The sequence below is a fragment of the Aedes albopictus genome, chromosome 2 (genome assembly GCF_035046485.1).
Source record: "Aedes albopictus strain Foshan chromosome 2, AalbF5, whole genome shotgun sequence".
Lineage (NCBI taxonomy): Eukaryota > Metazoa > Arthropoda > Insecta > Diptera > Culicidae > Aedes > Aedes albopictus.
This window is the reverse complement of record NC_085137.1, coordinates 175,107,287-175,132,796: the sequence shown is the minus strand read 5'-3', so window position 1 is coordinate 175,132,796 and position 25,510 is coordinate 175,107,287. Positions and strand designations below refer to the sequence as shown.

The 25,510-nt window shown below is 39.7% G+C and overlaps 2 protein-coding genes across 13 annotated transcripts in view; one reads left to right on the top strand and one right to left on the bottom strand.

Annotated features, from left to right (window-relative positions):
- LOC109418248 (uncharacterized) overlaps positions 1-25,510 on the top strand; it is a 755,006-nt gene that overhangs the window by 305,078 nt on the left and 424,418 nt on the right. The gene's annotated exons all lie outside the window — the stretch shown is intronic.
- The window catches only part of LOC109621307 (uncharacterized), a 155,261-nt gene that overhangs the window by 82,922 nt on the left and 46,829 nt on the right, over positions 1-25,510 (bottom strand). For all 12 annotated transcript variants that reach the window (XM_062850751.1, XM_062850750.1, XM_062850752.1 and 9 more), the window contains exons 8-9: positions 18,489-18,622; positions 811-955 (exon numbers count right to left, since the gene is read on the bottom strand). In XM_062850751.1, the coding sequence (XP_062706735.1) occupies positions 811-955; positions 18,489-18,622 (279 nt within the window). The remainder of the gene's footprint in view (positions 1-810; positions 956-18,488; positions 18,623-25,510) is intronic.

Genomic DNA, 25,510 nt, shown 5'->3' with positions numbered 1-25,510 from the left:
GGTGGTGAAATTCAGAACTATGCACTTCATGAACTGGAAGTATTCGTAATCCTGAACAACTTTGCCGAAGATTGCATCTTCCTATCTGGCTTCAATCTCGTGCTATATCCCATCAAAGTCGTACCGGAAGTCGCTATGTACACTAGCGCCACGTGGCGGTGAAATTCCGAACTATGCACTTCATGAACTGGAAGTACTCGTAGTCCTGAACAACTTTGCCGAACATCGCATCTTCCTATTTTGCTTCAATCTCGTGCTATATCTCTCCAAAGTCATACCGGAAGTCACTATGTACACTAGCGCCACGTGGTGGAAAAATTCGGAACTAAAAAATCCATCACCAGGAAGTGGTCGTTGTTCTGAACAACTTTGCCGAAGACAGATTGTTGCTATCTTGTCGAGGTTCCGAAAGAACTCGCTACAAAGACATGGTACTCACAACCAAACCGGGAACAAAACGGAACCGGAAGAAGTTAAAAATGTGGAACTAATGTTTTCGCCTGGTTCTCACCGGAAGGTGCATGAAATTCCAATCGGCTTTCACTACACCTCTCTAGGATAGTGTAGGATTCCGTTAACGCAAAAAGATTGAAATTTGGTTCACTAACTGCTGAGATATGGATGTGCAAAAAAAACAGTTCCACGTTTTTTTGCCTGTCGGTACTTAGCGTGTTAAAGGTGATTGGTAATAATACATATAAGGAAAGTTCTCCCCCCATTGCTGCTGGCCTCGAACCCGCTTACATCACACTCAACCAAGAACAAAAACTCCCATCAATTTGAACTGCACAAGCAAAAAATAATACTCACACAATTAACAACCGGTGGAAGCAGTGAGGCAGAAATCGCAACACCAATCAGCGGTCCTGCCGATCCTTGGAGTAACGCTACCGCCACGCCACTTCCCGACGTTAGCGCCCAGAGGATTCCCATCCATAGTGACCGGGCATTTCCACTGGATCAATTAAAAGAGAAGAAGAAAAAATCGAAAATGAATTGAATAACGTTGAAGCTATCTAGAACAGAGCAAAAAAAAATGCTTTGAAATAGCGATGGGCGATAAATGCACAGTACAATCGAGGTGTTTATTCAAATGAAATTGGATTTTATAGTTGAACCATTATTCGAACTATGGTGGGATTAAGTCCGCAAGTGACCGCTGATACAAACTATTCCAGTTGAAAATTCCACGCCCCGTGGTTGACACTATAACAATGGAATGAAAGCAACATCAGTATGATGGATCAACTGGTTCATATCTTTAAATAAATCGCATTTTTATGAAACATTTTCTGCATACATAATATTTGAATCAAGATTTGAATACAGTTGTGATTCTAATTACACGGTGCTACCCACTGCAAATATCTGGCAGCCTTACATTCACTTAGGGGCCGTGCACAAATTACGTCACGCTGTTAGGAAGAAGAGGTGTTCCATGGTAACGAATTGCTATAACAACCCACATTTTGATTCACGATCATTCACACCTACCATCTACCCACGGGGGTGAATCTTCGTCACGAAAAGCACTGCCCGTTTGATAGCTCAACACTAGCGAACCTGGTGGTGGAAGTCAAGCTTTAGCCTGCAGCGAGCATAGGGAGGCGGCGTAGCACGCTTTGATGATTTTTTTATTTTCCCATGGAAATTCATTCCAATCTAGTTTTCCAACTAACAATTTCGCGACTTCCACCTCGAAACATCACATTTGTTCGAAGATACACATCTGTTCTGTGACCTACCCCTCGTAGATTACAATGGGTAACAGTAGTGGTAATATGTATACCCCTTTCGGGACAGAACGCAAACAAGTGAAATCTCCATACAAATTGCTCAACTGTAGCTTTCCAGAACTCTTAGATTTCGCAACAAAACAACAATTGCCATCCCTCATTTGGAAGAACTACAAAGATTAGAACTCGAAAGATTAGAATTCCAGCTAAATCTTGTTAAATCTAGATAAATCGAAAATAAAAAATACCTAGTTCAATAACATCACATATAGCAAAGACTAAACAGATGAAAAAAGATATGCAAACCCTAGGGGCGGGACAGCTCTAATATTGATTAGCGATATTAGAGGTATTAGGAAGCATTAACCCCAGAGCCGAACCATATTTGAACAAAGTAAGCCACGCCGATTCAACTGAATTGACGGAATGACAACAGAAAGAAATGACAGAATGATCGTTGTGCTTCATCGCAACAATGTGGTATGAAATAAATCAGCACTACACGGAACCGCCAAACTACCCAAAATTGAGTTCTTTTGACGCAATTCCAAAGTTCGGCCCAATAAGCCAAAATTTGAGTAAATCGATTAAACTCACGCTAGGTAGATTGCCTTTACTCCCAGCTAAAAAATATACTCAAGAGTAGGTAAATTCACTTTCTAGGTTTAATCACCGCATGACTTTATCATAATTGAATTTTATTGACTTTTCTCGGTGAACTTAATACTACTCAAAGAAGGAGGGAGTAACGAAAGTAATGAAAGAAACGGTGCATAGAATCGCAAGTGTGCGACGAGAGAAATTGAATAGAAGTTGAAAATTAACAGAGGGCCATAATTGAACAACACAATCACAACGACGACCCCTTTGCCCAGGGCCGGATCTAAGGGGGGGCCGGGGGGGCCCGGGCCCCGGGCCCCCACATTTTAGGGGCCCCCACATAAACCTTTTTTGGTTGCTAACAGTAACTTTATTTTTCATATTGCTCAAGAACTGTTCGAAAATAAGGAAAAACATTATTGGTCATCTCTCCGAGGGGCCTCCACATCCGCTCGGGCCCCGGGCCCCCACAATCCTTAATCCGGGCCTGCCTTTGCCTAACGTTCTCGTGTTGAACGACTAGGTACTAGTAGTTTGATGATGACTACTAGCCCTAGACAGGCAAAAAGATCGTGGTTGTGATCTGTTAAATGTTGTTCGGCTTTGCTTTCGGTTCTATCGATCTGTGACACTTGTTCAGAGATTCATATCGAGCGAACGTTACTTATTTGATTTTCGCGCTTTCATCTCGTATGCTCCTATTGTGTCCAAATGATCTTATTCGAACCGAGTTTCATTCTTTCTTGCCAACTGGATTTTACTTTCTAGGTTTAATCACCGCATGACTTTATCATAATTGAATTTTATTGGCTTTTCTCGGTGAACTTAATACCACCTACCTAATACCTATCCACCGTTTCTTTCATTACTTTCGTTACTCCCTCCTTCTTTGAGTAGTATTAAGTTCACCGAGAAAAGCCAATAAAATTCAATTATGGTAGGTAAATTCAACCTAAGACCCCCGTCATTCAACTCAATTTTGAGTAAACCGACATTTACCCAAAATTGGCTTATTGGGGTCAAGGACCCCCTTTGGGTAGATGCATCTCTGTTTGTTTTTGACAGCATCGGTGAGCCAGAGAGGGAAACAACCTAATTTTGGGTAACGAGTTTATTCGATATACTCAATTTTGAGTAAAATCGACCCAAAAATTAGGTAGTTTGGATTTTCCGTGTAGACAGCGGAAATCGATCCAACGTTGTTCTATTATTATGCTTCTCATATCAAGAGAACCAACTTGGGGCATATCACCGGCGCATCGGTTCCGAAACTTGGCTGTCGTGACCTCCTAGCCTCTAGTCACCTCGCATTTCGTAGACAAATTGAAGCGCCTGCAAGTGGCGATTGGGAAGCTCACATTGGCACACATGATCATCAAACGGTAATGTTATTATCCGTACGTACATCTTTTACGCAATAGTAGTTTACGCAACAAGGTGCAGAATGAAGATTTTTACAGCACGAGTCGTACATTTATCCAACTAGGCTTGCCGAGTTGGATAATTACGACGAGTGCTGTAAAAATCGAGTTCGGCACCGAGTTGCGTACAACGTTTTTTGCAGGTTCATAAATTACCGCTTGAGGATAGTTTTTAACAAAACTTTTGCATCAAACTGCACACTGATGCTCATAGCCATGTTTAAGAAAATCTGATCATAGCAGGTTATACAGAGTATTGTCACAAATTTTCAAAACTGCGTTCAGAAAGCATCAAGAAGTTGATCAAAACTGAAAACAGTGCTGTAATGGTTCATTACGCAACGCAAATCAGTGCTGTAAAAATTTTTCATATTTTGATCAATAAAAGTGAAAAGTGTTTTCAACTTTTTTAAACTCTCTTAATGTAATATTTTTATACAGGACCTACTAAACTACATATGAAGAGTAGGTCCTATGGATTTTTCGTTCAGTTAATGCACTTTTATTGGTGGAAAACGTTTGGCAGATTGTATGTGCAAAATATGGTAAATTTTTAAACATCGTCAACTACATAAGCATATTTTTTGTAGTCAATATAAAACCCCAAACATAGCTGCATACGAAAGCCTTAGTTATAAGATGTGACACACAAAAAAAATGAAAAAAAAATCATCAAGTACATACTGAGATATATTTTTTTAAAAATGTGTTCAAAGATCTAATAAGTTTTACTAAAAGTTCTATAACCTTCAGAAAACTTATTCGATCTCGCTCAAAATTTTACCAATTTAGCTTTAATATATGGGTTATAATTGGTCAAAATTTCAGCGTTTTTGATTGACGTATAAAAAAGTTATAAACATTTGAATGAAAAATTATTTTGACAAAAAAATTGCTGTACGGACAATTGTTTAATACACTGTATGATTACAAATCTATTCAGAATTTCACCCGAATCTTTTTCCCGGATTCATCCTGAATTCCTTACGGGATTCCTTCTGTTTTTTTACCGCAATTCCTATTCCGTATCCCTACGCAGTTTCTTACAGAATGCTTTCCACGATTTCTCCCGCATATTGAGTTCCTGGAGATTCCTCAGAGCATGGTTTCCCAAACTGTGGGTCGCAACCCCCCAGGTGGTTGCCGGCATTCATCCAGGGGGTTGCGAGGGACAGTCGAATATTTTACTGTAACAGACAACAAATGAGGAAATTTCTATGGTGGGTCGCGAAAAGTGCGTCTGCTGGCAAAAAGGGGTCGCGCACCGGAAAGTTTGGGAACCTATGCCTTAGAGTTTCCTTCTTGATTTCTCAAGGAGTTTCTCCCAAGACTCAACCTATAGGTTTTCCCCTGTCTGTTCCCAAAGTTCTTTCCAGGATTTTTCGGTGGTTCTTCAGGGACTGAGATTTATATCCAGGATTTCTACCAGAGTTCGATCTACAGGAGCTCTAGCAGGGTTTCTGCAAGAGCACTTCCCGGGATTTCTTCCAGAGGTTCTTGGGTGATTTCTCCGGAGACCCTTTTCGTGGTTTTCTGGGAAACCTTTCCATAAGTTTCCCAGGGATTTTTGCGATACTTTTGTACACTTCTCCCAGGAATTTCTACCAAAGAATTTTTCCGGGCTTACTTCGGAGTTTCTCGTCAGATTCTTTCCTTAGTTCCTTCGAAGATTTATCTTTTTCAGAATTCTTGGAGCTCCCTTATTTCCACTCATTCTTACAGCCTGAAGTTTTTCAGACATGTACCAATTTTTATCGGGATTTCTCCAGCAGTTCTTCCCGAAGTTCCTCATGAGATTCACCAGATATTTCGAGGAGTTTCAGGGGGTTTCAAGAAGGATGAGTGTAGGGCGATGGTTTAGGACATATCAGAGCTAATCTCAGGGAGTTCCAGGGGTGTATCAGGTATCGCAAATGATTCCAGGGGGTTTTCTGGGATACTCAAGAAAATTCAGGGGAGCTCCAGAGGCGTTTCAAGAGCAGATCGCAAGAGCGATTTGATGGTTTTCAAGGGCATTTCAGGGAGTCTCAATGTTTCTCACGGGCCTCTCAGGGGCTATCAGGTGCTCTTTAGATGATCTCAGGAGAATTCAGAGAGGTTTCAGTGAAGTTTGTGAAGGGAGGAGATTTTATGGGATTTCAAGAAGTTCCATGGGGTTTCAGGCGGCTCTGAGAGTCTCAAGGGCATGTTTTGGAGGGCTCAGAGAGTCTCAGCTGCATTTTAGGTGGTCGCAGGGGAATGCAGGGGATTCTCAGGAAAATTCAAATCGGTTTCAGGCAAACGGTTAGAAGTGAGAAGTGATTGAGGCTTCTGTTTGTCTGTGCTTTGGATGTAACAGGGAAATTTTATGGGATTTCTGTGAGTTCTAAGGAGGGTCTGGGGGCTCGGAGAGTCTCAAGGGCATATCAGGGTACCTCAGAGGGATCAAAGAGGTTTCTGGGAGTCTCAGGGACGTTTGGAGAGTTCAGGACATTTCAGAGGGCTTCAGGGGCGTTTTGGGTAGTCTCAGGGGATTTCAAGGGGTTCCTTGGGGTCTCAGAGGCGTTCCAGAGAGTCTTAGGTGGATTAAGGATTGTTTCAGGGGGTTTCCGCAATCGCCGGTGGATTGAGATAATGAAGAGGGTTTCATGGGTGTTTTAGCGTTTTGAGGGATTTCATGTACGGCCCTGGAGATTCCTGAATCGTTCTAAAACGCCTCTTAAACAAAGCCTTCTCCCTTAGAGCCTCCAAAATATTCCTTAAATCTCCTCCTTTCAGGCTCCCAAAAAAACCCTTGGCGCCTGAAACACCCAGTGGGTTTTTTTTTTGAGAACTAAATTTAAAGTACTGACATAATGTAATGCACATTATTACCTCTTTTTCTGCCCTGTTTTAATTTTATGCATATTATCAATTTATGCATCACCACTCCATGGTATTAACCTTCCTAATGCTCTTTCAATCTACATTAGGAATAACTCTCTAACGTAGTGCACGGTTTGGGTCAAAAATTACCCTAATGCACAAAGAGGTTCCAGTGTATTCCGAAAAAAAAAACTCGTGAAAAATTCGGGTGAAAACTCTTGAACTTTGTATTAGAGAAATCCCAAAAGGGAAACCCATAAGAATCCTGAGGTAGTTGATGGTGGGGATGCAAGGTAGAACACTGGGAATAATCGTGGAAAAGAATCTCTGAGGTAAATCTCAAGACAATCACAGCAAGAAGTCTTGAAAACAACTATAATGAAAACCGTTGAAAAAAGAAAGAGGAAATCGCGGAAAGAGTTACATGACAAATAATAACAATAACTCCTGAAGAAATCCCAAAAGGAACCCTGAATGAATTCCGGAAGAAATCTTGATACAAAGCCAGGATAAATTCTAAAAAACTCCGAGAAAAACTGGGAAGAATCTCCTAAGATGAACTCCGGGAGAAACCCCAAAGTGAATCTAAAGTAGAACATCAAAAGCACCATTGGCACGCCCCCAAGGAAACAACTTCACTATTGCGCCTTATTGAAAGTGTTTCCGGGAAAACTCTTCCATGCACCATTATTTCACGAAATTGTTCTGTAATTATTTTGGAAGGGACATTTTTTTCTGGAATTCCTTTCATGAGTTTTGCAAAAAAAAAAAAAAATCGAAAATTTCTAAAAAAATCAGCAGGATTACTTTCAGCAACACCGCTAGAAATTCATTTGGGGATTCTTTGATGATTTATCAAAAAAAAAAAATGGATTATTTACCGATAGAAAATTCTCGCAGCATTTCTTAGAATGCCTTTTAAGAATTTATCCAAAAATTCATCCTAATATCCCTCCAAAGTGCATCACTGTCCATGGATTTCTTTGAAATTTTCTCCAGGAATTCCTCCAGAATTTTTTTTTTCAAGGATTCACCCTGGATTTTTTCTTGGCCATTCTTCAAGAGTTTCTCAAAAGATTAATCTTGAAACTGATTTACGGGTCCTCAGAAACATCTCCAGAAAACATCAGCTCTAGGAGAATTCCTTTTCCCAAAAAATCAGTGATTCCTTCAGAAATTTCTTTGGGGCTTTCCTTTAGAAATTCAGATTTTCCCAGAAATTATTTTAGAAATAATTACCTGAATTTCTACAGGTTCATTCCTTCAGGTAATATTTTATTTAAACAGGGTTTTTTCTGGCATTTTTTTTAATTGCCATGAGATTCTTCTACATGAATTTCTACAATAATTCCTCCATGGATTTCTCCAATAGTTCCTACAGATATTCCTCTTGGCATTGCTTTGGATTTATTCTTCTTTATTTATTATCTTTTGGAATTTCTTCCAGATTTGTTTTCCAAATATTCTTTCAATTTCTGGAAAACTTCTGGAAAAACCTGGAGGAATATCTGAACAAATTCTACAGGCACCTCTTGGGACATCCCAGGAGATATTACTGATGGAACCGTATTTGATATAAACAATCCTTGAGAAAAATTTTGCAAGAATCGTTGAGCGAATTTTTAAAAGAATTCTTGAAGATGCACCAATATCTGTAGTATTTGTAATGAAATTTTGAGAAAATGTCTGAAACTCCTTGGGAGAGCCTTCAAACCAATTCCTTGCTGAAATTCCTATAGAAAATCCTAAAATTTTGAACAAGTCCCATGAGATAAATATATTTCCTCAAAGGAGCTTCAAAAGGAAACCCAGAAGAAATTCAAGTGTATGCCTGAGGTGCTCTGTTATCTACCCTTTACTGTCTGCTTGCACCTCTCATTTTATGAACGTATGTGTGCACTCCAACCAAATTCCACATTCAGGTGGAAGGATTTTTGGTAGTGATCAAACTTTCAGTCCCTGTAGAAATCTTATGAAGTGTGTTAAAATTAATCAATGGAGGAATGTTCGAAGAAAACCCAGGAAAATTCTTAAAGGAACCCTAGGTGGAATTTCTTGGCAACTTGATGAAGAAGCTTGCCAGGATTTTTTTCAGTGGAATTCCTGAAAAAAATATCAAGGAATTCATAGTAAAATTCCTGCAGAAATACATCAATAAAATTTTTGAAGGATTTTCTGAAAGTATTATGGGAAAATCACAGCACGAATATCCGAAAACAATCCTGATTACTTAGAATCTGCGTCTGCAAAGATCCATAGAAAACTAAAACGCTAAACTAAGAAAATTCCCGGAGAAACTCCTGCGATATGTTTTTGAATATTTTTTGAGAAACTCCGTGGAGAAATTCTTCAGAGAAAATACCGCATACATTTCTGGAGTAATGCATCGAAGAATATCTTAAGGAAATACTGGTTTAATCGGTATATTAACTGTTGCTAGAATGTCTGGAGTAGTTCCTACCTGTAGTAGTTCACTGAAAGTAATAATGCAAGAGTTTCTGGATGAGTTTTAGCAGAATTTTCTGGACCGTTAAAAATTTGAATTTCTAAAGCAATTTCTGAACAATCGCTGGAAACCGTGGAATTCTCGAAGAAATAACTGAAGGAATATCTGGAAAATTGTCTGAGTCACTGGAAGAATTTATTAAGGATTCTTCGAAAGAATTCCTAAAGAAATCCTGGTAGAAAATTTGGGAGGAGTTCTTGAAGAAATTTCCGAAGAATTATTTAAACGAACCCAAAGAAAAATGTTTAAAGTAATCCCCAGTGATGTTTCAGAAGGAACCCATAGAACCCAAGTAACATTTTAAAGTAAAGTTGCTTGGAGGAGGATATATGAATCATCATAAATTCAAAATAAAATAATTTTGGTTTTATTGAAAGCAAATTGATCATAAAATTGTTACCTGTAATATCAACCAAGAAGAATTCCTGGAGAGGAAAACTGAAGAAAGCTCAGGAAAAATTTCTAGAAGAAACTCCGGAAGAATCTCTGAAAAAAGAAATGCCGAAAGAATGTCTGTACCTTGGCAGATTTTAAGACCGAATTCCTGGAGTATTTTGTGAAGGATCCATGGATTAGTTTTGGAAGCAATGCCTTGAAGATTTCTTTGGACTCGAAATCGTTGGACATATTTATGCAGGAATCTCATGATAAATTTTTGAATGAAACTGCATGGAAATTTCTGAAAGAATCCCTGGAAGAATTTCTGAAGTAATCCTTGTAAGAATTTCTGCGGAAGATTTTCTAAAGAAATCTTTGGAGAAACCTTTGATTTTGTTATATGATTGCTGAATGCATTTCTGAAGGAATCCATGAATGATTTCCTGAAAGATTTTTCGTACAAATTCCTGAAAAATAGAGAATATTTTTAAGGAAATCCGTGGAAGATTTTATAGAGGATGTTTTGGAGAAACTCTAGAGGAAATTGTGAAGCAATGCGTGAAATCCGCCTTTACAGCCTGTCCTCAAATACTAGTCTGGCGTATATGTGCCATAAGTGCTAATTAAATGAAGGTTTTGGCCCAATATACGGCTATTTAAATGCTTATTCTTCCTATCCCCAAATTGTCGAAAATAAAAACAAAAATATTTTCCCCACTTATTTCAGCCGCTTCATATCTTTCCCTTCCTTTTTAAATTTTTCTCTCACTCTCTACTATGCAACATTTGAGGCTGTTGTATTTTTTTGTAGTTACTTTAGCTGATCCCGCTGAAATTGGGATTCGATCCCTCAATCCTCTGTTTGAAGATGGTGCTGAATCGCTCTACAGGACAAACTATGAAAGATCAGATAATGAGTGTTGATTTTTTTATCTACTTAAGGCTTGAGTACCACGTCGGCAGTTAATCCATTGTGCCCAGGACAACCACACATGAGACACGATGGCATAAGAAACCGATCATGGAATTTATTTGGAAGACATCTGTTCTCCCAATGATTTGCTTAATTGTCAGCAATAAATGATAGGGCATCTGAATAATAATGGGTCCTACAGCCGTGGCACATAAATTGCAGTTTTAACATCACTCATCTATCTTGGCAGTTTTATGGCAATAAAGCACTAGTTGAAATGCTTGCTAATCAAAAAACATTCTGCATTTGAAATGCTACACAACGGCTGTCAAATTTTGGACGGCATTTAAAATGATTATATAGAGAAATTTAACTGTCGAACTGCTATGATACAACAAGAAGCAGATATAATGCAGTTTTAAAGCTGAAATACGGCTTTTTAAATGCTTATTAGTTAACTGCGTCGCGCAACAATAAAAACAATGCCACAGCCTGCATTTGATGCGACAATCCACCCAATGCGATAAAAATTTGTCCCAACTTGAACAGAATAGGATAAAGATCGTACTTCACAAGTTTAGATATTTTTATGTCTTGTATTGCGATTTTTGAGCGATAAGATCGTGTCAGTAAACATTGCAATGCTGTTGACGATTTACCTTCAAAATTTTCGATTTTGGGTTAGTAATAATCGATTATTCACGAGTTGCAAAATACGCAACAAATTCAGCTTCCGTTTTGTCTCTAACAAAAATTTTCAAGACCATGTCATTATCTGTTACCATCATTGGGTTAAAAATTAATTTCTTTCTTTGTTGTTTGTTTTGTGCCTCTTTTGTCTGACAGTTCTCTTCTCTGGTTTAACTTATTTGTTTATTTGGAAGACTCGGACTGTAAGTGGAAACGCGCCCTCAAAGTATCATGGTTTGAACAATATATGTTGCCTATGGTGACGATAGCAAGTAACCAACGAAGCTATATACAGGACATAGCGTTGTGATGCTGGAACTGAAGCCACAAATGAAAGTTGATTGGATTTTCACTTCCCTGTAAGCATCCAATGACAAACGTTCCGAAATAAAACCATCACTGCAATGATGGATGTTGATAAATTTCTTGATAAAAAAAAGTGCAATCAATATGACAGAAAAACGACAAATTGATATTGCCATGCAACGTTCCATGGAAGGCAGTCGTCTGTTGTTCATCTATTGAAATTGGGTTCGGAACATCTCCCCTCCACTTGATGGCTTTAAAATAAAATTGCAGACTCGCCTTCCGAAATGAAAAAAAAAATCTAACCCCACGCAGAACAAACAATAGCGAAGCCTCACATTGTTTTGCGCTGATGCTGAAGTCTCTCGACGGGAGCCACTCCACGCACGCAGGCTTTGGCCGCCATTAATTTTGCACGTTCTCTTGTATTTTCTTTTAATTAATTTCCATACTGCTTTCCCAGTCAGATTTATTTTCACTCGTTATTCATCTACAGCAACAGAAGCCCCAGCAGCAGCATCAACAGGACAACAGAGGAAACCAGTCGGGGAAATTAAACATTATGTGTTGGCTCAACTCTGCTCTGCTGGCGCGAATGTTCTCTAACGATGGGCGTTCCCCCACCCTCCTTCGCAATGTTTGCCATGGATGGTGGTGGTGGCGTGAGAAAATTTGAGCCCAGTGTGCGTGTGTTGGTGTGTTTATCCCCATGAAAAATTCCACTTATGCGGAGGAAGCTCTGACCAAAACTGGAACGATTGCTAGGAGGAATAGGGGAATAATGCTCTCCATACCCAAATCACCAAAAGCTTCGTTTCCGATGTCAAAACACACTTTCAAGTTCCACAATGTTCAGATGAAGTTCGAAACCAACCCAATCGTAACAACAAAGTAATCGGTGCACTGAAATAGCTCTGCAATGGCCATTTAAAATGTATTAAATCGGACAAAAAGTTGACAGAAAACCCTTTGGTTGTAGGTTGATTATTTGCTCAAAATTTCATAAAAAATCGGTGCATCACTTTTTACTGTAGCTTAAAAACAAAAGGACGAGCACTCAAGCATGTTGTACAATCATGTCCTATTTTTATCTGCATGAAGATGTTTTTTTCCGCAATAGACCAAAATACGGTACACTAAATACACACTTGGAATATCTAAATCTAGAAAATTTTTAAATGACGTCTTGTGTGATTTTTTAACGGATCCGCGGTGAAATTTCTGAAAGAAACGTTGGAGAAATTTCCCAAGAAATTTTTGGAACATTTTCTGAACAAAAACTGAAGGAATTGTTGAAGAAATCTTTACAATACATATGTATTAAAAGAGGCCCTGGAGAAAATCGCTTGAAAAATTCCCGAACCAGTTCCAGGGCGAGTTTTTGAAAACCCTGTTGGAATTTCTGAATCAATTCGAGGCAATGGCTCACAGACTGTCTATTGCAATTAAAAACGGATTGCATCAGACTTTAAGCCAAATACTGAAGAAATAAAAAAAAAACAGATTGAGGAAGTCCGGGTCAAATTTCTGAAAGCATTCCGGTAGGAATTTCTAAAGAAGTCCATTCACAATTTTTTTATACCAAAGTGTACTGAAAGGCTACATGTTCACTCAAAAAACTAATTTTCGATGGATGGCTCGGAGGGTCAAGTCACATAATTATACCAATCGACTCAGCTCGACGAATTGAGATGATGTCTGCATGTGTGTATGTATGTATGTCTGTGCGCAAAAAAAGTTCATTCACTTTTAAGGCACTTCACATTGACCGATTTTTTGGATCAAAGCTCGAATCGAATCGGAATTTTACCGCATTGTATACTATTGAAAATGGTCCGGATCGGCAAGGCCCATTTCTGTGATCCGCTGGTCCGGATCCAAATTCAAGATGGCGGCTGTGTAATATAGTTTTAGGCTTTAAAACTATGAAATATGGGTATATTTGGTATGGGGAAGAAGCCTGGACTTCGAAAATGGGGACCAGAATATCGAAGATGGCGGCTCCAAATTCAAGATGACGGCATTTAAATGGAGTTCTGGTTCTAAACCCATGCAATATGGGTAAATTTGGTATGGGGAAGATGTAAGAAATCCAAAAATTGCGAACAGAATAACCAAGATGTCGGTCTAAAATCCAAGATGGCGGCTCCAAATCTAAGATGGCGGCTCCAAATCCAAGATGGCGGCTGTTCAATGGCGTTTTAAGCTCTTTAACTATGTAATATGGGTATATTTGGTATGAGGAAGATGTCCGGTGTCCAAAAATGGCGACCAGGATATCCAAGATGGCAGTTCCAAAACCAATATGGCGCCTGTTTAATGGCATTTAAAAAAATGATCACCAGAATATCCAAGATGGCGCCTAAAATCCAATATGGCGGTTCCAAATTTAAGATCGCGGCTGGTAAACGAAGGTTTAGGCTCTAAAATCATGAAATATAGGTATATTCGATATGTAGCGATAGATGGCGAACTTGAACCCAAAATGGCTGCTCAAAATTAAAGATAGCGGCTTTTTCTTAATATTTTGAGACTCAAACATCAAAATCCAGATAAACGATATTGATTGATTGATTTGTATTTATAAAGCACGAGAAAGGCGCCACCACTGATAGGTGGATTAATGAGTTTTTTTTTAATTTCCGAAAAAATCTGATAACAGTCCTGAAGAAACGAAAACCAATCCCCAAACAAACTGTTCGCATAAATCTGTATAGTAAATGATAATTTGTAATGGAGGAGTTTCTGAATTAATTATTTTCTGAGCAGTCACTAGCGGGTTTTTAACAAAGTGTCGGCATTTCGGAAGAGACCGTGCAGAAATTTTTGAAGAAATTAATGGAGGAACATCTGAACCTGAAGCAATCCATGTAAGATTTTCCAATACTATTCAGTTTAAAAATTTTGAGTGAATCCCTACTGGGAACAATCTGATTTGCTGTAAAATCCGTAAAATAATCTCTGGGTAATTTTTGAAAGCATTGCTGAAGGAATAACTAAAAGAATCCGGGGGGAGCTTCTCAAGGTTTTTTTTCTTGTTAAATTTCCTGATAAAATTGTCGAAAGAATCTCTGGAGGACAATGATTTTATTGCCCTTTTCTGGCTATACCAGTCGACTAGTATTTCTGAAATAGACGTAAAAACTTGAAGTATTTTTAGGCAACGTACGTTTAATTGGCAAATTGAGAGATAAATTAGTGAAAAAATTACCACTTGTTTTGGTGGGATTCGAACCCACGACTCCGTTATCGCTAGACCGGCGCTTTAACCAACTAAGCTACAGAACAAGTCACAACTCTGCAGAATAGAAAGTCAAACTGGATTCGAAGCACCACCCTAAACCGGGTCCGTCTTTCACAACTTTATCTCTCTTTCGGCTCTTAGATGCCAATCTCCCGCACTCTCGCGGCCTACGATCAACAAGTGTGCGCGTATTGTTTTTAGAATGTTGATATTGAAGCTGGGTGGTGCTTCAAATCCAGTTTGACTTTCTATTCTGCAGAGTTGCAACTTGTTCTGTAGCTTAGTTGGTTAAAGCGCCGGATTAGCGATAACGGAGTCGTGGGTTCGAATCCCACCAAAACAAATGGTAATTGTTTCACAAATTTATCTCTCAATTTGCCAATTCAACGTACTTTGCCTAAAAATACTTCAAGTTTTTACGTCAATCTCTAAAGGGTTTCCTAAAAAAAATCTGAAAAAAATTGAAAGATTTCTGAAATAATGTCATTTTAAATATATGAAAAAGTCCTGGAAGGAATTTCTAAAAAAAATCAATGCAAGATATTTTTTATATTTTTTTTCAAATTTCTGGAGGATTTTTTTCACAATCCCTGAACAAATTTCCAAATACATCCTTTTCATATTTTTCAAAGAGTTCCTGGAGTGGTTTCCGAAGAAATACATGGATAAATTTCCAATCACAGCTGGAACTTCTTAGAGAAAATCAAACAATGTTCAAAGGATTTCCTGGAAACCCAGGAGGAGTTTCTGAAAGAAATCATAAAATATTTCAGCCTCCGGGAAAAAAATTGCAAAGAATGTGAAAAAGAAATCCCTAGAAAAATTGTTGCATCTATGGTAGAATTTCGTACGGAATCCCTTGAGTAATTTCCAAATGTATCTCTGGAATACAATAATTCGTCCAAAAATAGCTGCAGGCATGGATTTCTTCAGATTTTTATCCAGGGATTCATACAGAAATTCTTCCAGGAATTCGATAAAAAAGCTCTCCTGAGATTTGCAAATGAATTCAAGATTTCCTCTACAAACTCTATGAAGGATGCCTTCAGGAATTTCAGCGATTTCTTCAGTACTACTTTTTGTGTTTTTTTTTTGTTTTAAGAAACTCCTGAGATTCCTCCAGCAATTCCCCAGGCAATCACTTATCGTATATGATTTTGCATAAGATGATAAAGTGGAGGCCATATGCGTGCATGCCTCCATTTCGGCGCATGTAAAATGTACGCATATCGCCTCCACTTTAACATCTTATGCAACATCTTATACGATCACTGGTTGACTGGGTCTACAGGCATGTCTCCAGGGGTTGCTCGAGGCATTCCTCCAAGGATTTCGAAAGGGATTCCGCCAAACATTTCAGGGACTCCTCCAGGAATACAATCAGAAATTTCTCCAGGAATATCTCCAGCAAAGCCTTCTTAAGAAATTCCGCCAGGAATGCCTCCCGGAGTTTATCGAAGAATTATTCCAAGAATTCCTCCTGGGATTCCGCACGAATTCCTCTTGAGCAGTATGGGAACACTCACTTGCTTTTTTCTCAGCTCAGAAACGTGCAATCAAGAAACGATGTATGGACGACTTTTGCTTTGTGGTTTTGTCTAAAAGTTTGCCGAATAGAGTACGCACACGCATACCATAGCCGTGATAGAGCTGTGAAAGCGATTCAATTTAACATTCACCTCGTGGAGAGTAGCCTTCGAAGCTCCCTCAAGACTTCGGTATGCATGTGCGACCTCCACTCAACACGTCTTACTTATAGAAAAAAAACACAAGGCAAAATTGTTCATACATCATTCCTAGATTGCATGCTTCTGTGCTGAGAAAACAGCAAGTGAGTGTAACTCTTTTCAAATGAGAACTCCCAACCTTGCCTGAGATTCCTCGAGCGATGCCTTGAGAAATTCCCCCAGAATTTATCCAAAAGTTATTCCATGTATTCTTCTAGGCACTCCTCCAGAAGTTTCTCCAGTAGTTGTACATGAAGTTCGTCCAGGCTTCTCCAGAGTTTCAAGCAGGAATTTTTCCAGGGACTCTTCTAGCAATCCCATTAAGAATTCCTCCAGGAATTTCTTCAGAAATTGATCCAGGAATTCCTGCAGGAATTCCATCGGAAATTCCTACATGTATTCCTCCAGGAATTTCTCCAGGAAATCCTCCATGGATTCCTATGCAAATTCTTTCAGGAATTTCTTTAGGAATTGCTCCAGAAACTTTTCCAAGGATTTCTCCGGGAATTATTGCAGGGTTTCCTCCAGGAATTTATCCAAGACTTTCTCCTCCAGGGATTACACCATAAATTTCACCAGGAACTCCTCCATGAATTTGCCAGGAATTTCTTCAGGAAATCTCCTAAGGATTCTTCCAGAGATTCCTTCAAGAATTCCTTCGATGATTCCTCGAACAATTCCTCCTGAAATTCCTCTAAGAATTCCTTCTGGAATTCCTCCAGAAATCCCTCTAGGAATTTCTTTAGAAATTTCTCCAGGTATTCCTCCCAGAATTCTGCAAGAGATTTCTCCAGGAATTCGTTCAGGGAATCCTGCAGTAATTTTTCCAGGGATAGCTCCACAGAATTTCTGCAAAAATTCATCCTGGTATTCCACCAGGAATTTTTCCTGGGGTTTTTTGGAACCTCCTGAGGGGTCTCCAGAAATTGCTTCAGGGAATCCTCCCAAGATTTCTCCAAGAGATTATTCCAAGAATTTTTCCAAAAATTTCTCAAAAGATTTTTCCAGGAACTCCTCAACAGGTTTATTCAGTAATTTCTCCGTAGATTCATCCCAGCATTTCTCTAGGAAATCCTCGAGAAATTCATCCAGGGATTATTTCAGGATTTCTTCCAGGATTTTTTCCAGAAATTCATTGAGGAATTTCTCCAGGAAAGTGTCGAGGAATGTATTCCACCAGGAATTTCTCCACATATTTATCCAGAAATTCCTCAAGGGTTTTCTCCAGTAATTCATCTAGGGATTGCTTCGGAAATTTCTTCCAGAGGTCGCTCCCAAAATGTTGTCAAAAGATTCCACCAGGAATTTATCGAGTGATTGCTCCAGGCATTCGTCCAGGAATTTCTCTAGGTATGCCTCCGGGAAATCCTCCAGTTATTCCTTCTGAAAGTCCTCCAAGAATTCCTCCGTTTCAATGTGATTAAAAAGGTTCTAGGTGCGTTTCGAGACATTTCAGGCCATCAAAGAAGTTTCAGGAATACCCTTGAAGCGAGGCAGGCCAAGTCCCAGTGGAGACGTCGAGCCATAAAGAAGAAGAAGAAGAGTCCTCTCAGAGGACTTCAGGGGGTTCCATGGGTTCTCCGGGCGCTTCAAGGGGTCTCAGTGGCGTTTCAGAAGGTTACATAGGGCCTCAGGGGTGCTTCAAGGGGCATCAAGGGGTACCAGCGGAGTTCTAGCTGGACTATGAGACCTCTTTAAGCCGGTTCTAGACCTCCTAGTTCCCTCCCTTTGGAACCCCTTAGGACCCCTTGAAACACTCTGCAAACCTCCCCTATAAACACCCCCTGACCACTGTGGCCATAGTTACCGTCACTATTAACGATAAACAAGTACTTGGTGTAACCTAGAAGACATAACTTTTGCTCCACGCAGTTTATGGGTTTACAGTGAACCTGTTGAACAAACACTCGGATCTTATTGTCTCCGTCCATAAACCTAAACGTCTGATCAGTATGTTCAAGTGTTAGGGTTGTTGAGCGTTTAACACCTTTACCCCAACTCCCATCCACAACTGCTGAGCTATGAAACGGTTTTTGACCTCACCTCGCCACGCTCAGCAGCATCCGTCCCCGTTGTTGTTAAGCGTTCGTTCGTTCGTTCGTTCAATACACAAAGCTACTTACCGCCCTTTCATCTCCTCCGTGGGAAAGTCTCCGAATCCCCACGGCATCTCGGTGGTGCCCAGGATCAGTCCGAAAATGAAACCGAACAGAATGGAGATGAACATCCCCAGCGCCAGCGAGATAAAGCCCACTTTCTGAAATTGAAAAGAAAATTTATTGAACTCTGCGCCGCCGGTCGTCGGTCGTTGTTGAGCGTGCGGTGAAAACAAGTTATGAACATGCCTAATTTAGTGACCAATCGACACCAGTAGTGGTGTCGATGCCGGGCGAAAAGCTGTTCATTCATTGTAATCAACCGCTCAATAATCGTTTTGGGAATGAAAATGTGGTGAATGGTTTTACGACTGTGGAACTGCCATCCTACGCATGGATGTCCCTCGTTAGAATGTAACTATTTTGCCTGTTCATCAACACTTTAAGTTTTACATAAAAAGACACACCATATGATTTTTCATAGTTCTCTGGGACTGCTCGCCTCTTCTGTATGCCGCCTTGAAATCGATGAACATGTGATGCGTTGGGATCTGGTCACAGCATTCCTGGAAGGTTGCCATACGGTGAACATCTGGTACATTTGTTGACCGGCCGCCGATAAAGCTGGCTTGATAACTACTCTTGAACTCGTTTAGTTTAAGTTATAGATGACGGATGAGTATCAATTTCTGCAAAAATCTCTAACGAGACTCCTGGAGGGATGCATGTAGGAATTTCTGAGAAAAATGCCTTATTCCTGGAGGAATTCCTGGATTAACCCCAGCAGGAATGCCTGGAGAAATCCTCCGAGAAATTTCTTGGATGAATTCTTGAAGCAAGCCCTGGGAAAATTCCGGGAGGAATTTCTGAAGAAATCTCCAGAGGAATTCTGGGAAGAGTTACTGGAGAAATTTCTAAAAAAAAATCCCTTGAGAAATTCCAGAAGGATTTCCTAAAAAAAAACCTTTGGAGATATTTCTGGAGGATTTCCTGCTGAATCTCTGGGAGTATCCCTGGAAAAATCGTGGAGAAATCCCTGGAGCAATTCCTGAAGGAACTTCTGGAGGAATGTCTGGAAGAATCCCTGAAAAAATACTGTATGTATTCCTGGAGAATTTTCTGGAAGAATCTCTTAAGAAATCTCTAGAGGATTTCCAGGAGGAATTCGTGGACGAATTGCTGGCACAGTTTGTGAAGGATGCCAGAAGCAGTTCCTGGAGAAATTCCTGGAGGAATTCCGGAAAAAAAAAATCCAGTGGTATTTCCTGGAGGTATTCCTGGAGAAGTTCCTGGGTAAATTCCTGGATAAAAAAATCTCGGAGGAATCAATGGAGAAGTTCCTACATTCCTGTGGAAATTGCTGTTGGAAGAATTACTGGATGAATATCTAGCGGAATCTCCAGTGGAATTCTGAGAGATTTCTGTTTCTATTTCAGTTTCTGAAAAAAAAAACCCCTTGAGAAATTCCTGGAGATATTTTCAGCGGAATTGTTGGTGGAATTCATGGAGCAATTCTCGAAAGGATTCCTGAAGGAATCCCTGGAGTATCCTTGATATTTGTGAAGAAATCACTGGAGAAATCTCTGGAGGAATTCCTGGTGGAATACCTGAAGGAATCGCTGAAAAATTCCTGAAGGTATTCCTGGAGAATTTCCTGGAAGAATTTCTGAAGAAATCCCTAGAGGAGTTCTTGGAAGAACCCTTGGAGAAAGTCCTGGAGGATTTCCTGGAGGAATCTTGGAACAATTTCCTGAAGAGATCCCATGGATAAATCTCTGATAGAATCTTGGGAGGTATTCCTGGAGAAATACCTGGAGAAATACCTGGAGAAATACCTGGAGGAATCCCTAGAGAAATTGCTGACATAATTTCTGAAAGATGTCCAGGAGGAACTCCGAAGAAATTCCTGGAGAAGTTCCTGGGGGAATTCCACAAGAAATTTCTGGGGTAATTCCTGGAGAAACCTCTGGAGGAATTCTCGGAAGAATAACTAGATGAATTTCTAGATGAATTCTGGGAGCTGTCTATTTCTATTCTATTATTTTTCTATTTCTGAAAAAAAAACCCCTTGCGGAATTTCTGGAGGAATTCCTGGATAAATGCTTGAAGGAATTCCTGAAAGAACCCCATGGGGAATCTTAGAAGAAGATTTTAAAGAAATCCCTTGAGGAAACCTTAAAAAATTCCTGAAGGTATTGCTCTAGGAATTTCTGAAGAAATCCTTAGAGGATTTCCAGGAAGAATCCTTAAAGGGACTTCTGAAGGATTTTCTTGAGGAATCTTCGGAGGATTTCCTGGAGGAATCCCTGGGAAAATCCTGGAGGAATCCCAGAAAAAAATCCTAAGGGTATTCCTGGAAGAATTTCTGAAAAATCCCCAGAAGATTTTCTGGAAAAATCCCCGGAGAAATTGTTGTCATAATTTCTGAAGTATGTACAAGAGCAATTCCTGTAACAAATCCTAGAGAAATTGCTTGAGGAATTCCTGAGAAGATTCTTGGGGTAATTCCTGGAGGAGTTATTGAATAAATTCCTGGATAAAATCCTGGAGGAATGCCTGGAGGTTCTCCTGAATCTCTGGGAGTATCCCTGGAAAAATCGTGGAGAAATCCCTGGAGCAATTCCTGAAGGAACTTCTGGAGGAATGTCTGGAAGAATCCCTGAAAAAATACTGTATGTATTCCTGGAGAATTTTCTGGAAGAATCTCTTAAGAAATCTCTAGAGGATTTCCAGGAGGAATTCGTGGACGAATTGCTGGCACAGTTTGTGAAGGATGCCAGAAGCAGTTCCTAGAGAAATTCCTGGAGGAATTCCGGAAAAAAAAAAATCCAGTGGTATTTCCTGGAGGTATTCCTGGAGAAGTTCCTGGGTAAATTCCTGGATAAAAAAATCTCGGAGGAATCAATGGAGAAGTTCCTACATTCCTGTGGAAATTGCTGTTGGAAGAATTACTGGATGAATATCTAGCGGAATCTCCAGTGGAATTCTGAGAGATTTCTGTTTCTATTTCAGTTTCTGAAAAAAAAACCCTTGAGAAATTCCTGGAGATATTTTCAGCGGAATTGTTGGTGGAATTCATGGAGCAATTCTCGAAAGGATTCCTGAAGGAATCCCTGGAGTATCCTTGATATTTGTGAAGAAATCACTGGAGAAATCTCTGGAGGAATTCCTGGTGGAATACCTGAAGGAATCGCTAAAAAATTCCTGAAGGTATTCCTGGAGAATTTCCTGGAAGAATTTCTGAAGAAATCCCTAGAGGAGTTCTTGGAAGAACCCTTGGAGAAAGTCCTGGAGGATTTCCTGGAGGAATCTTGGAACAATTTCCTGAAGAGATCCCATGGATAAATCTCTGATAGAATCTTGGGAGGTATTCCTGGAGAAATACCTGGAGAAATACCTGGAGGAATCCCTAGAGAAATTGCTGACATAATTTCTGAAAGATGTCCAGGAGGAACTCCGAAGAAATTCCTGGAGAAGTTCCTGGGGGAATTCCACAAGAAATTTCTGGGGTAATTCCTGGAGAAACCTCTGGAGGAATTCTCGGAAGAATAACTAGATGAATTTCTAGATGAATTCTGGGAGCTGTCTATTTCTATTCTATTATTTTTCTATTTCTGAAAAAAAAACCCCTTGCGGAATTTCTGGAGGAATTCCTGGATAAATGCTTGAAGGAATTCCTGAAAGAACCCCATGGGGAATCTTAGAAGAAGATTTTAAAGAAATCCCTTGAGGAAACCTTAAAAAATTCCTGAAGGTATTGCTCTAGGAATTTCTGAAGAAATCCTTAGAGGATTTCCAGGAAGAATCCTTAAAGGGACTTCTGAAGGATTTTCTTGAGGAATCTTCGGAGGATTTCCTGGAGGAATCCCTGGGAAAATCCTGGAGGAATCCCAGAAAAAAATCCTAAGGGTATTCCTGGAAGAATTTCTGAAAAATCCCCAGAAGATTTTCTGGAAAAATCCCCGGAGAAATTGTTGTCATAATTTCTGAAGTATGTACAAGAGCAATTCCTGTAACAAATCCTAGAGAAATTGCTTGAGGAATTCCTGAGAAGATTCTTGGGGTAATTCCTGGAGGAGTTATTGAATAAATTCCTGGATAAAATCCTGGAGGAATGCCTGGAGGTTCTCCTGAATCTCTGGGAGTATCCCTGGAAAAATCGTGGAGAAATCCCTGGAGCAATTCCTGAAGGAACTTCTGGAGGAATGTCTGGAAGAATCCCTGAAAAAATACTGTATGTATTCCTGGAGAATTTTCTGGAAGAATCTCTTAAGAAATCTCTAGAGGATTTCCAGGAGGAATTCGTGGACGAATTGCTGGCACAGTTTGTGAAGGATGCCAGAAGCAGTTCCTAGAGAAATTCCTGGAGGAATTCCGGAAAAAAAAATCCAGTGGTATTTCCTGGAGGTATTCCTGGAGAAGTTCCTGGGTAAATTCCTGGATAAAAAAATCTCGGAGGAATCAATGGAGAAGTTCCTACATTCCTGTGGAAATTGCTGTTGGAAGAATTACTGGATGAATATCTAGCGGAATCTCCAGTGGAATTCTGAGAGATTTCTGTTTCTATTTCAGTTTCTGAAAAAAAAACCCTTGAGAAATTCCTGGAGATATTTTCAGCGGAATTGTTGGTGGAATTCATGGAGCAATTCTCGAAAGGATTCCTGAAGGAATCCCTGGAGTATCCTTGATATTTGTGAAGAAATCACTGGAGAAATCTCTGGAGGAATTCCTGGTGGAATACCTGAAGGAATCGCTAAAAAATTCCTGAAGGTATTCCTGGAGAATTTCCTGGAAGAATTTCTGAAGAAATCCCTAGAGGAGTTCTTGGAAGAACCCTTGGAGAAAGTCCTGGAGGATTTCCTGGAGGAATCTTGGAACAATTTCCTGAAGAGATCCCATGGATAAATCTCTGATAGAATCTTGGGAGGTATTCCTGGAGAAATACCTGGAGAAATACCTGGAGAAATACCTGGAGGAATCCCTAGAGAAATTGCTGACATAATTTCTGAAAGATGTCCAGGAGGAACTCCGAAGAAATTCCTGGAGAAGTTCCTGGGGGAATTCCACAAGAAATTTCTGGGGTAATTCCTGGAGAAACCTCTGGAGGAATTCTCGGAAGAATAACTAGATGAATTTCTAGATGAATTCTGGGAGCTGTCTATTTCTATTCTATTATTTTTCTATTTCTGAAAAAAAAAACCCCTTGCGGAATTTCTGGAGGAATTCCTGGATAAATGCTTGAAGGAATTCCTGAAAGAACCCCGTGGGGAATCTTAGAAGAAGATTTTAAAGAAATCCCTTGAGGAAACCTTAAAAAATTCCTGAAGGTATTGCTCTAGGAATTTCTGAAGAAATCCTTAGAGGATTTCCAGGAAGAATCCTTAAAGGGACTTCTGAAGGATTTTCTTGAGGAATCTTCGGAGGATTTCCTGGAGGAATCCCTGGGAAAATCCTGGAGGAATCCCAGAAAAAAATCCTAAGGGTATTCCTGGAAGAATTTCTGAAAAATCCCCAGAAGATTTTCTGGAAAAATCCCCGGAGAAATTGTTGTCATAATTTCTGAAGTATGTACAAGAGCAATTCCTGTAACAAATGCTAGAGAAATTGCTTGAGGAATTCCTGAAAAGATTCTTGGGGTAATTCCTGGAGGAGTTATTGAATAAATTCCTGGATAAAATCCTGGAGGAATGCCTGGAGGTTCTCCTTTGGGAATTGCTGGAGGAATCCATGAAGAAATTCCAGGAGGAATCTCTGGAGGAATTGTTTCAACAATTTCTGCATGAATTTCTGGGGGAATCTGTAGAAGAGCACTGGGAGAAATTTAAAAAAAAAATCCCCTGTGAAATTTCCGGAGGGATTCCTAGAGAAAGCTCTGGAGGAAGTGCTGGAGAAATCCTCGAACGAATTTCTGAAGAAATCCCTGAAAAAATCCTTGAAAAAGTTCCCGAAGGAGTTCTTAGCGGAATTCCTGGACGAAGCCCTGTAGCCATTCGTGGAGTAAAAATTGGAAGAATTCTTGGCAGAATTCCTGGAAAAAATCCAGAAGGTATTCAAAGAGAAAATCCTGGAAGATTTTCTGAAGGAATCCCTAAAGGATTTCCTGGAGTAACTCCTGGATGAATTGCTGATATAATTTATGATGGAATGCCTTGATTAAATCTTGGTGTAATTCCTGAAGGAATCCTCGAAGAAATTCCTGGAGAAGTCTCTGCAAGAATCCAAGGAGGAATCCCTGGAAGTATTCCTGGAAAATTTTCTGGAAGAATGCCTAGGAGAATTCCTGGTGGAATTCTTGGAGGAATTCCTGTAGGAGTCCCTGGAAAAAAACCTTGGAGGAATCCCTTGAAGAATTCCTGGATAAATGTCTGCAGGAATGCTTGGAAGAATTGGAAGCAGTTACTAGAGGAATCCCTGGATGAATGCCTAGAAAAAGTCCTGAAGAAATGCATTGAGAAAACCCTGGAAGATTTCTTGGAAGAATCTCTGAAAAAAAATCTTGTAGGAATTCTTGGAGAAATCCCCGGAAGATATTCTATAGGAATGCCTGTAAGAATATCTAAAGGAATCTTCAGAGGAAGTCCTGGAGAACTCTCTAAAGGAATTTCTAGGGGAAATTCAGGAGGAATCTCTCAAGGAATTCGTAGAGGAATACCATAAATAATTCCTGAAGAAATCGCAGGTGGAGTTCTTGGACAAATTTGGGAGGAATCCTTAGAAGAGTTTCTGAAGAAACTCCAGAAAGAATCCTGGAAGCAATTTCAAGAGGATTTACTAAGCGAATTCCTAAACAATTCCTGGAGGAAGTACTGAATCAATTCCTGGAAGAGTTCCTTAAAAATACAAGGAGGAATTCCTGGAGGAACCCTGAAAAGAGTTCCCGGAAGAATCTTGAGAGGATTTTTTTTAAAAGTTGTTCCACAAAGAATCACAGAAGGAACTCCCGAGTTAGACTCTGCAGAAATTGTTGGAGGAATCCCTAGAGAATATCCTAGAAGAATGCCCATCGAGATTAATGGAGGAATTTCTAAAAATACTCCTGGAGGAATCTC